The sequence below is a fragment of the Ovis canadensis genome, chromosome 12 (assembly GCF_042477335.2).
Source record: "Ovis canadensis isolate MfBH-ARS-UI-01 breed Bighorn chromosome 12, ARS-UI_OviCan_v2, whole genome shotgun sequence".
NCBI lineage: Eukaryota > Metazoa > Chordata > Mammalia > Artiodactyla > Bovidae > Ovis > Ovis canadensis.
The window spans coordinates 14,724,214-14,736,534 of record NC_091256.1 but is presented as its reverse complement, the minus strand read 5'-3'; the positions used below and the strand labels follow the sequence as shown (position 1 = coordinate 14,736,534).

At 50.4% G+C, this 12,321-nt stretch overlaps 1 protein-coding gene across 1 annotated transcript in view; it reads left to right on the top strand.

Moving 5' to 3' along the window:
* The window catches only part of RAB7B (RAB7B, member RAS oncogene family), a 28,493-nt gene that overhangs the window by 12,822 nt on the left and 3,350 nt on the right, over positions 1 to 12,321 (top strand). The window contains exon 5 of the mRNA XM_069544520.1: positions 6,990 to 7,115. Coding sequence (XP_069400621.1) covers positions 6,990 to 7,115 — 126 coding nt within the window. The remainder of the gene's footprint in view (positions 1 to 6,989; positions 7,116 to 12,321) is intronic.

Sequence of the window (12,321 nt, the reverse complement as noted above, 5' to 3'; positions counted from 1 at the left end):
AGGTAAGAGGCAGCATCTTCTGTTGAGAGGGAGGAGGAAAGGAGGCAAGAAGGAGTCTTGAGCATCATGGTGAGGCTGCGCCAGGTACTGTGGAGAAAAAGAGGTGAAGGAGTTGGCCAAGGACGGAGCTCGGGACTGATGGTGCAGCAAGGGCTCTGCTACGGGAGGAGACCAGAAGACCAGCTGAGCGGTGTCCAGGTTGTGGTTTTCTTCAACAGCAGTGCATGGGGTGAAGGCCAGGGACCTGAGGGAAGGTTTTTCCAGACAAGAGCAGCTGAAGAACAGAGCTGTGAGGGCGCTGAGACCCACGGAGGGAAGAGGAGAGACTAAGAGAGGCTGAAGAACCAGGGGGCTGCCGGAGGTTGAAGAGCAGGCAAAAGGAGGAAGGGAAAAAGAGACCACATGTAAAGGTTCATGGAGGCCCTGGGCTGGGCCTGGAGGGGCAGGCGGAATGGGGAGATGGTGGAGATGGTGGGAGGGGAAAGAAGTGTGAGGCTCGGGGCTGCATGGAAAGGAAGCTTCATCAGATCACGAGCCTCCAAGGAATGAGGGTACCCAATGGGAGGCGTAAGTGATGACTCAGAAGGGTAGAGGCATCCAATCCCAGCTGCGGGGGCGTGAGCTTTGTTCTGCAGAGAGAGAAAGAATAAAGGTTTGAAAGAAGCAGTGAAGCCCCAGGCAAGCCCAACTCCATCTCTGGGATCTGTGCTGAACAGGGTGGAGAAGGCGACAGGATTTGGAGTGGGGCAAGCCGGAGGAGGAGAGGGGAGGAGGAGAGGTGAGGAAGTGCTCACAGGCATGAAATGAGCACAGGGACGTGCAGGGGAGGAGCTGCGAGTGGGGCTCGCAGACGGACTTTGATCCAGAGACCCGGGACGGGGAGCCAGAGGTGAGGCTGGGAGGCGGCCGCCCTGCAAGGGCACAGACCGGGCAGAGGATGCTGCCGACCCTGAGAGGCGAAGCCCGGGCTTGGAGAGTGGGCTGCAGATAGTCCTCACTTTCACAGGGCTGAGTGGATAAGGACCCTGAAGGACCACCTTCTGTAAGCTCAAATTCATGTGTGTCTTTGGCTAGTTCCAGCTTTGGGCACCAGACTCAGATTTCATGAGGTTATTTGAGGCTCATAGGCAATGATGCTATAAAGCACATGGCAATCTTAATACATGTAAGAGATTGTTACCCACCTTCTCAATTTAATATCTCCAGTGTGTGGGCTGGAAATAGAGGGAAGTTCTTCCTACTTAACAAAAAGAAAATGAGTATTTAAAACACATATGCTAGATGTGGCATGATGAAGTGTTAGTCGTTCAGTCGTGTCCAACTCTTCGCGACCCCGTGGATTGCCACCCCATGGACTGTATCCTACCAATCCTCTGCCATGGGATTCTCCAGGCGGGAATACTGGAGTGAGTTGAAATTCCTTCCTCCAGGGGATCTTCCCCACCCAGGGATTGAACCTGGGTCTCCTGCACTGCAGGCAGATTCTTTACTGACTGAGCTGGGGATATGAGCATTGATGATGGTTGCACAGTGATGTGATGTACTGATGCCACTGAACTGGACGCTTCAGTATAGCCAAAATGACACATTTTATATTTATATAAAATATATGAACATATAATACAATTACATTAAATATATAATTATATGAAATATATAAAGTTTAACTTTTATATTTATATATTATATATATTTTTATATTTTATATTTATGTGTATTTTACCACAATCAATCAATCAATATCTCACCAGGATAATTGTAAAGAAATTGCTGACTTAGATTTTTCTTAAAGTCTCTACCTGTTTTACAGAGGTAAAAGTTAAAAAAAAAACTGTTAAAAAAAAAAAACAGCTCTGCTAGCATCTGTACTATGAGGAATTTATTCACTAGGATGTAAATTCTTTGCTCTCAGGTAGGCAGGTTCTGATTTACTGCTGATGCATAACATTGGGATTATGTTTTCTGAAGATATTCTCTGTTACTTTTTATTGGTTTAGGATGTATCTGACCTGTCTCAAGACATACAATTGATCATGTTAGATGCATACGAGATGGAAAAGCATCATAGATAAACATCTGCAAAATGGACTAATTTTGTCAAACATTTGACCGCTGATGGAAAATGTTAATAGCATGTGTGCATGCTAAGTCACCTCAGTTATGTCCTACTCTTTGTGACCCTGTGGACTGTAGCCCACCAGGCTCCTCTGTTCATGGGACTCTCCAGGCAAGAATACTAGAGTGGGTTACCATGCCCTCCTCGGGATCGTCCGGACCCAGGGATCAAACCCACATCTCTCATGTTTCCTGTTTGGGCAGTTGGGTTCTTTACCAGTAGCACCACCTGGGAAGACCATTAACAGTATATTGTCAAGGCCAGAGGAGCCTGGTGGCTACAGCCCATAGGGTAGCAAAGAGTCAGACATGACTGAAGCAACTTGGCACACACACACATCAGCCAAAACAAAAATCAACGGAGTGACACTTCCAAAGTTTTCACCCTTCCCATGTCTCCATGTACCACAACCTGAGTTTATGTCTACAGTCAGAGCCTCAGATATATATAACTGTTATTTTATAAATAAAAGACAACAAGATTTTAAAAATCATGAAGCTGGTGCTAGAATTGGAAAGGAAAAATGAAAACTGCCGTGTGGGTCATTTTTTCCCCCGTGGCAACTTTCTGAGGTTGACTGGAAGACGTGGGGGGATTATAAAAAGAAGGTTAATTCGCAACACAATCTCAACTGATATTCTGGAGTATGTATTTAACCACTCTGTAAAAACTGGACAGAGAAGGAGCGGGGAGAAATGAGATAAATGCCTGTCACGCCAGGCAGCGGGCAGGGTCGGTCACGGTCCACGGCAGAGAAGGGGCTGTACTTATGTATCACTGTACATGTGGGCTTATCTTCCTAGCTCTGTCTCTGGGTGAACCTGGGCACCAGTCTGGGCTTCTGCTTCTCACGCTGTGAGATATGAAGAAGCTCCCTGCCTCCCGGAAAAGCAGAGGCACTTGAGTTCATTTCAGTTCGCTTCCATGTTTTCTGCAACTCCCAAGGACCAACAGTGTGCCCAGAAAGATGCTCGTCACCTGGTGGGGGGGCAGGATATAAAGAAGGAGGGAGCAAGAAGAGGAAGTCCAGTCCTTGCCCTAAAGTCTTTTCAAGGACTTTAAAAGATACCAAGCCCTTTGCACTCCTAAGATGCCATCGACATATTGCAACATGTTAATTTCTAATGGTCGATTATGTGTGTGTTACTGGTGAGGACAACCATAATCAGCAACCTGGCCATCCTCGACGCTTCATCCACATAGCTCAGGATTTTGCCCGAGCTGTGAGGCATCTTGGTTGTTTGCCGGGTCAGGGGCGCTTATGCTCCAGGGGAGGGGGCCGTCCTGGCTGCTGGGGAGCCCCTCACACCACGAGGCAGGAGGACCTTAGGACCAGAGGCCAAGGCCAGCGCCGGGGCCGCTCCCTGCTCTGCTCCAGCACAGCAGCTCCCGGGAGGCTGGGGAAGGAAGGGGGTGTGGGGATACCGTCCGGACGCCTCAGGGGGCAGGCCACTCAGCCAACCCCAGTGCCTGGACCTGTGGCCAGAACAGCAAGGACCAAAGAGACAGGCAAAAGTGGAGCTCCTTTAACCCCAGGAAGACAGACTTTCCCGAACCTGCAGGAGACAAAGGATAGTCTCAGATCTCCCCCTGGCTGCCCGGTGTTCAGGAAAAGGAGCTGAGTCATTCTTTGTTATGAGAAAAACCTTGGCTACCTTAAACAAAATGAAACAATGGTTATAAAGTTCCAGGCACAGCAAATATCAACATATGGTCATTCCTTATTCCCCCAAATAACTGATTAGACTAAACTCAGCGGAGCCAATGGTCTTTGGAGGTAAACTGCAGAGCTGCCAGAGCCTTCTCCAAGGCAATGGCCTCAAACTGTGATTGGTATTTACATTTGGGTAGAGGTGTATTCATTCAGCCTGAACAGAGTGGCTTGTAGAGCCAGGCCAAGAGCTAAAAAGTCCTGACTCTGAGCTCTCAACTCAGACAGTAAAGAGTCTACCTGCTGTGCAGGAGTCCTGGGTTCGATCCCTGGGTCGGGAAGATCCCCTGGAGGAGGAAATGGCAACGCTCTCCAGTATTCTTGCCTGGAGAATGCCATGGACAGAGGAACCTGGCAGGCTACAGTCCATGGGGTCGCAGAGAATTGGACACGACTGAGTGACTTCACTTTTACTTTCTTTGTTTCTTTCTGAGCTCAAGAAAGCTAGAGTCCAGTGGGAGACAACAGAGCACAGTTCCTGCGCAGGGCCCAGCAGAGGGCAGTGCAGGCGGCGTGAGAGGGCGGGGCTGGGGCTGCCTCTGAGCTCTGCCTTTCTTAGCTGTGTGATCTGAGGCAAGCTGCTGAAACTCTGACCTCAGGGGTCTTATTTACAAGTGAGTGAAAGTCATTCAGGCGTGTTTGACTCTTTGCAACCCCATGGACTATACAGTCCATGGAATTCTCCAGGCAAGGATATTGGAGGATAAGGCCTTTCCCTTCTCCAGGGGATCTTCCCAACCCAGGGACTGAACCCAGGTCTCCCACATTGCAGGCAGATTTTTTACCAGCTGAGCCACAGGGAAGCCCAAGAATCTTTCTGACCCAGGGATTGAACCGGGGTCTCCTGCACTGCAGGCAGATTCTTTACCAACTGAGCTATCAGGGAAGCCCTCTTACCTATCAGTTCAGTTCAGTTCAGTCACTCAGTCGTGTCCGACTCCTTGCGACCCCATGAATCGCAGCACGCCAGGCCTCCCTGTCCATTACCATCTCCCGGAGTTCACTCAGACTCATGTCCATTGAGTCAGTGATGCCATCCAGCCATCTCATCCTCTGTCGTCCCCTTCTCCTCCTGCCCCCAATCCCTCCCAGCATCAGAGTCTTTTCCAGTGAGTCAACTCTTCACATGAGGTGTCCAAAGTACTGGAGTTTCAGCTTTAGCATCATTCCTTCCAAAGAAATCCCAGGGCTGATCTCCTTCAGAATGGACTGGTTGGATCTCCTTGCAGTCCAAGGGACTCTCAAGAGTCTTCTCCAACACCACAGTTCAAAAGCATCAATTCTTCGGTGCTCAGCCTTCTTCACAGTCCAACTCTCACATCCATACATGACCACAGGAAAAACCATAGCCTTGACTAGACGGACCTTTGTTGGCAAAGTAATGTCTCTGCTTTTGAATATGCTATCTAGGTTGGTCATAACTTTCCTTCCAAGGAGTAAGCGTCTCTTAATTTCATGACTGCAGTCACCATTTGCAGTGATTTTGGAGCCCAAAAAGATAAAGTCTAACACTGTTTCCACTGTTTCCCCATCTATTTCCCATGAAGTGATGAGACCAGATGCCATGATCTTCATTTTCTGAATGTTGAGCTTTAAGCCAATTTTTTCACTCTCTTCTTTCACTTTCATCAAGAGGCTCTTTAGTTCTTCTTCACTTTCTGCCATAAGGGTGGTGTCATCTGCATATCTGAGGTTATTGATATTTCTCCCGGCAATCTTGATTCCAGCTTGTACTTCTTCCAGCCCAGCGTTTCTCACGATGTACTCTGCATAGAAGTGAAATAAGCAAGGTGACAATTTACAGCCTTGACAGACTCCTTTTCCTATTTGGAACCAGTCTGTTGTTCCATGTCCAGTTCTAACTGTTGCTTCCTGACCTGAATACAGATTTCTCAAGAGGTAGGTCAGGTGGTCTGGTATTCCCATCTCTTTCAGAATTTTCCACAGTTTATTGTGATCCACACAGTCAAAGGCTTTGGCATAGTCAATAAAGCAGAAGTAGATGTTTTTCTGGAACTCTCTTGCTTTTTCCATGATCCAGTGGATGTTGGCAATTTGATCTCTGGTTCCTCTGCCTTTTCTAAAACCAGCTTGAACATCTGGAAGTTCACAGTTCACATATTGCTAAAGCCTGGCTTAGAGAATGTTGAGCATTACTTTACTAGCATGTGAGATGAGTGCAATTGTGTGGTAGTTTGAGCATTCTTTGGCATTGCCTTTCTTTGGGATTGGAATGAAAATGGACCTTTTCCAGTCCTGTGGCCACTGCTGAGTTTTCCAGATTTCCTGGCATATTGAGTGCAGCACTTTCACAGCATCATCTTTCAGGATTTGAAATAGCTCCACTGGAATTCCATCACCTCCACTAGCTTTGTTCATAGTGATGCTTTCTAAGGCCCACTTGACTTCACATTCCAGGATGTCTGGCTCTAGATGAGTGATCACATCATCGTGATTATCTGGGTCTTGAAGATCTTTTTTGTACAGTTCTCCTGTGTATTCTTGCCACCTCTTCTTAATATCTTCTGCTTCTCTTACCTATATAGTGCAGCTAAAAAGACCCACTTCACAAGGTTGTTAGAGGATTAAATGAGTTAGTATGATCAGTCGTCTAATCCATCATGTGGCCCAGACTAGAAGCTTATCATCTGCTCCCAGGACTTTCTCCTGGGCAAGAAAGGTTAGCAGGGACCCGGGTCTCTGCCCAGCAGCATAGGCCTGATAAGCCCGCTCAGGAGAATGGGTCCTCCCCCCAGGCCCTGGCTGGTGTGTGTTGCACCCACCTCCCTTTGCAGGCACTGAGGAAGGAGCTGCTGGCAAGAAGCCACTCCCAGCGTAGGCCTCAGGAAGACGCTGTAGTGAGGAGGGCTTTAATTCTTCCAAGCCTGTGTTCAAATCCTGCTCAGCCCTACATATGCCAGTCTCCAATCTCCTTGTGTGTGAAATGGAGCTAACAATAGCCACCTCGTTGGCTTATGTTAACAACAACAAAAAAATAGCACACGTAAGCTTACAGCCGCACGGAAGGTTCTCAGTATTTGGGAATGGCAGTGGAGAAGGTGGGGCTTGGATAGTGGAGATGATTGTGGTGGGGACATGATGACATCAGGGATGATGGTGAAGATGATACAGGAATGGTGGTCATTTCTTCCCCTCGTGCAGGTTCCGCAAGAGGTAGCCCAAGGCTGGTGTAAAGAGAAGGATATTCCCTATTTTGAAGTCAGTGCCAAGAATGACATCAACGTGGTACAAGCCTTTGAGATGCTGGCCAGTCGGGCTCTGTCGAGGGTGAGTGGCACATGCCAGGGCTGCCCCCTAGGGTGGGCACAGGGAGGGATGAGGCTGCGACAGTATTGCTCATTATCTTAATCAGTCACTGAGTGAGCTCAACAGTACTCTAATTCTGGAACCACAGAATTCCAGAGGCATTAAGCTTCCTTAGCTTTATGGGGGGGTTCATCATTGGTGGTCCCTCAGTCTGACTGATTATCATTTGTGGAGTTTCCATAAAATACGGTCCTGTACCTCACCCCCGGAGATTCGAATTCAGTAAGAGTCTCAGAAGCGATGAGCTAGTTCAGTCCTCACTGATGCGAGAGCAGCCCCGTGGTGTTAAGTATTGGTCCAGGGGGAATAATCAAGCCTGGAGAATTTGCTGACATCCTCCAATCAAGACAATGGATAGATGTAGACCCCGTGGTGTGGTCTTGCAACAAGCAGGTCTTGAGTGCACCATTTGCGCCGGGCCCCTTGCGGTGCCCCAGGGCCCGTCAGTCTCGTAAGAAGACAGGTCCCCATGGGAGCAGCTGCAGCGCAGGCTTTGCACGGTGGGCAAGGACAGGTGAGGGGGCCCCAGAGGAGGGGCACACAGCCCGCACTGCGGAAGGGAGGCAGGAGAGAGGAGAGGAAGCTCAGGGTGGGCTGCCCGGCAGCATTAGCAGGGTTTCAGTCCCATTCTGTGTGGAGTCTGGAAACTATGAAGAGGGTCCGTGAGAGACTGGCATTGGGAGGGGCTCAGCCCGTTTCACTGTTCTGCCACATCCAGCCAAGGTGGGTTCTTAGAAGCACAGAGAAGGCCATCACAGCAGTGATTTTTAATTTTTAATCTTTAAGGAAAAGAGCAGATGAGGACAGCCGGTTGGAGGGCTGCCCTCTGCGGAGGAGCCCACTGCCTGGCACTGCCCACCATGGGGACAGCAGCCACCCCCAGAAGCTGCCCAGGGAGAGGGTTCAAGCTCGCCATCTTCATACCCCATTGCCTTAACCTTAGGGTTTGTCCTCGCGGGCTATTCTTAATACATGCCCTCCAGGCCACCCGCCCTCACCGTCTCCTTTGGTGGGAAGCAGGGGCTGACTATCTCCAGCACTTGGTCAAGCGCAGCTCTGTAACCCAGTCGGTAGCACAGACGTGCCTGCTTAGGCCATTCCCTGGAAGGCGTGGGCAGCTGCTTGACCCTGTAGGGTGACGCGTGATCGATGATCCACCACATGCACAGTGCTGTGATCACCGAATGCTTCCTCACGGGGAAGCCCCATCAGCTCCACCAGCCCGTGTCTGTGTGCGGTGAGCATCCGTCCTCCCTGGAGAAGGCGTGTCCTCATTCCTGAGGCCATGTCCTTCCTGCTGTGCCTCTGTCCTGACGCAGCGGAGTTATTAGACATTAGCCTGTCTTGTCTTGTTTTCTTCCCAATGGCCTTACTTGTCAAGAGGGTGGACTGGCAACCCCGAGTCAGTCCCTCATGAAGATGGAGGGAACCTACATGGGAAGTCTAGAGGCCGCAGGCGCGATATCCACAGTCAGACTGACCTCAGCTGGATCCTGGCCTTACGCTTTCAGGTGGACTCCTGGGCAAGACCTATGACTCCTCTGAGCCTCAGTTTCCTCATCCATAAAACAGAAATAATTCCATCCCATAAAAATTCTTGAGATGTCAGGCCAGGGCTAGCGATGCAGACCTCCTGGCCCGTGGTCAGGTAGAGGATTAAGGCATCCACAAAAGACGGTCGGGGGGTGAGGAAAGTGCCATGGGCGCGGAGGTGAGGGGGGGCAGGGGGGAGGAGAATGGCCAAGGCATCAGCGTGACTGAGAGGCACTGGTGGCAAGGCCGGTTAGGATGCCTACCCGGAGAAGGGGCCTGTCGGTTGGATGCTGAGATGACAGACAGTTTGCAGGTGGACGGCTAGGCCAGTGCAGGTGTGAGCAGCAGCTGCAGAAGGGCAGCGAGAAGGGCGTGACAGAGGCCCAGGTGTGAGTCCCCGGGGCTCATGTGAGGGACCGCCACGGGCTCCATTTGTACGAGGGGGAGATGTGGCCTGGAGGAAGCTGGGGGCACTGGGCCGAGGTGAGCAGCGAGGCTCTCGACCTTAACAGCAGCAGGCCATGGAGGCCTGCTGAGCCCCGACCAGACCTCAGACTGCATATGATAGGCCTGTCGTCTCTAGACCCACTGCCAGACCCCTGGGCCACACAGGAGCCCCCCTGGGGCCTGGAAGCCAGGGTCTGTCCTCCTGCAATGTCTCCGTTATTGAGAAATTTGGAGGAGAAACATTTTGCGCTAAAACAAACATACGTATTAGGACGAAGAATGTAGAAACACATGTGGGTTTTTAAGGTGAAGCTGGAGTTTGCAAAACTCTATTTTAAGGTCAAAGAAGAGTTTTCAAGGACATTTCCTCCAAGGACCTGTCTCTCCTTCGCATGTGCTCATGCACAGCAGTCCAGAATCCTTGGAGAGGAGGATGACGGAGGGAGCCCAGCCTGGGGTGGGAAGAGCTGGGTTCTGAATCAGCGGATCTGGCTTTAAATCCCGCTCTTACTCACTGTGTCCTTGACAAGTCACGTGCCTCCTTAAGCCATCGCTTCCCTCCCTTTACAGTACAAGTAATAGTGTCTTCCTCTAGATAAAGTAATGTGGTGGTCCAGAGAAGGCTATGAAGGAAAGGTAGCGGTTTCTATTCATTTATTTTGGTTTCACTGGGTCTTCGTTGTGGCACCTGGACTCAGTAGTGATAGCATGTGGGTTTCGCTGCCCCGAGGCATGTGACTCTTAGATCAAACCTGCATTCTTAATCCCTAGACCACGAGAGCAGGCCCTAAAAGGTAGCTATTTTTAAACGAAAGCGCAGGGAAGTTTCATGCTGCAGGGAAGATGAGCTTGATGGGTGGTTCTGAAGGTACAGGCATGAGAAGATGGAGATGACAAGGATGCGGTGGATTTAAGAGACTTTGGAGGGAGCGCTATTGATGGTTGATGATGATCAAATAGAGGAGAGAAGGAATCAGGAGCTGCTGAAGTTGATGACGAGGTTTCTAGCTTGCCAAACGTAGGAATGATTGATTAGTGATGCTATCGACCAAGATAGAAAAGAGATGAGGGACAGCAGAAGCCTCACAAGAGGAGGAGCGATGGGGTACACGGCTTCCTTGGAACGTCTGAGTTCTGCAGCGAGCTCTGGATGGAAGGAGCGATTTACAGGTAGAATACCAGAAGAGGTGCTCAGTTTGCATTCTGAAAGGAGAGAAGGCAGATAGTTACTTTAGTGTCCCAATCTGGCCACTTTGAAGGATCAGGTATTTAGCTATTCATGGTTATGATGCCCCTCATAGAATAGCATTGAAACATGTATATTACCATATGTGAAACAGATCGCCAGTCCAGGTTCGATGCATGAGATAGGGTGCTCAGGGCTGGTGCACTGGGATGACCCTGAGGGATGGGATGGGGAGGGAGGTGGGAGAGGGGTTCAGGATGGGGGACACATGTACACCCATGGCTGATTCATGTCAGTGTATGACAAAATCACTACAATCTTGTAAAGTAATTAGCCTCCAATTAAAATTAATTATTTAATTTTTAAAAAAGAATGCCCTCATAATCAAAGAAGGGGAACCCGCCTGCTTTGGGGGATTTGGGCTGATAGGATTTTGCTCTTACCAAGCTGGCAATACCACCCCTGCTGGGCTGGTTAGGCCAGGCGTGGGCCGCAGTGTGGAGGCCCAGTTCCTTTTGGGTTAATTAGAGAAAGACATAATTACCATGTCTGGAAGAAGGCAGGCTGACTAACAGCTGAGCCTAGTGAAATTACAGGACTTTTATAAGGTCCTTGGGGTGTAGGATGTAAAGGCAGGGTCATGAGGTGACCAGGCTCGGAGAGACAGACTCACAGCCACATCCTCACCGAAATGGTGTGTTAGGATTCTAGGTGTCATGTCACTCGGCATGCACAAACTTGCCAAGAAGTCAGTGGTCTGAATTTCACAGGGAGGCTAATTATGGCCTGCTGGTGGCTTGGAAGCTCTGTAGGAAACCCGAGGATTGAGATGATGCCCTTATCGAGTAAAATGATGTCATAAACAGAAAGAGCTCAGGGCTGACGTGACCCTGGGGAGGATGTGACTATTACTGGGTGAAGAGAGCCGGCCTGAAGACCTCAGTCTTTACCTGTGTAACGGATGAGCAGGCCTCTCACGTCTTCCGAAGCAGCATTCTGTTTGTTCCGCAAAGCGCAAAGCGGCTCAGAAAGTGCGCAGCTACTCCGGCAGCTCAGACTCTCCTCCCCAAGTCCAGCAACTGAGGCTGAGGCCCAGGCTCTCCTCATGGTCTCAACCGGCCTGGATGTGAGGCTGGGGCACTCTCGGGGTGATGAAACAGCAGGCCCAGCCTCCTGGACCAACAGGTCCAAGAAAACGTTCTGATTCCAGCCAAGGTGCCTTTGTCGTTCCCGGTGAGAGGAGGCCTGACAGAATACCACAATAAGAGGCTCCTTTCAAAAGCCTGTCTTTCTGGAAGCAGTGGATCTGTCAGCCTAAACAGTAATGCTCGTCTCCACCTTGCCCCTCCCGGTGAGGCTCAGAAGCGTCAGGCTTTTAATCGCAGTCCACTCAATGGAGCGCGCAGGCCCTGCAGAAGGGACTGACTGCAGGACTAGGCGGTGTCCCGAGCCGTGCAGACCCCAGCCCGCACACCAGGCCTCGGCGGTGCTGGGAGAAGGAGCTTCTCGAGCCATTTTCTCTGCTTGGGCACCTCTGGGTAGGAGTCTGCTCTCTTGGGGTGAGGAGCTGGGGGAATCTGAGGTCTGCAGGCTGGGTCTACAAGCAGTGGGCTAGGATCCTCCCCAGCAGAGGGAGATACAGGGCTGGCGTGAGACATCCCTGGAGGGACAGGCTTTCACTGGGAGATGCTGGCCCCCACTCCCCAAAACTAATACTTGCTATTAATATATATATATATATATGACAAGGCTTCCCAGGTGGCGCTAGTGCTAAAGAACCCACCTGCCAGTGCATGAGATGTAAGAAACATGGGTTCCATCCCCGGGTGGGGAAGATTCTCCAGAGGAGGACATGGCAACCCACTCCAGTATTCTTGCCCAGAGAATCCCATGGACAGAGGAGCCTAGAGGGCTACAGTCCACAGGGTCGCAAAGAGGCGGACACAACTGAAGGGATTCACCATGCACGCGTGCATACACGACAAAGAAAATTCTAATTTC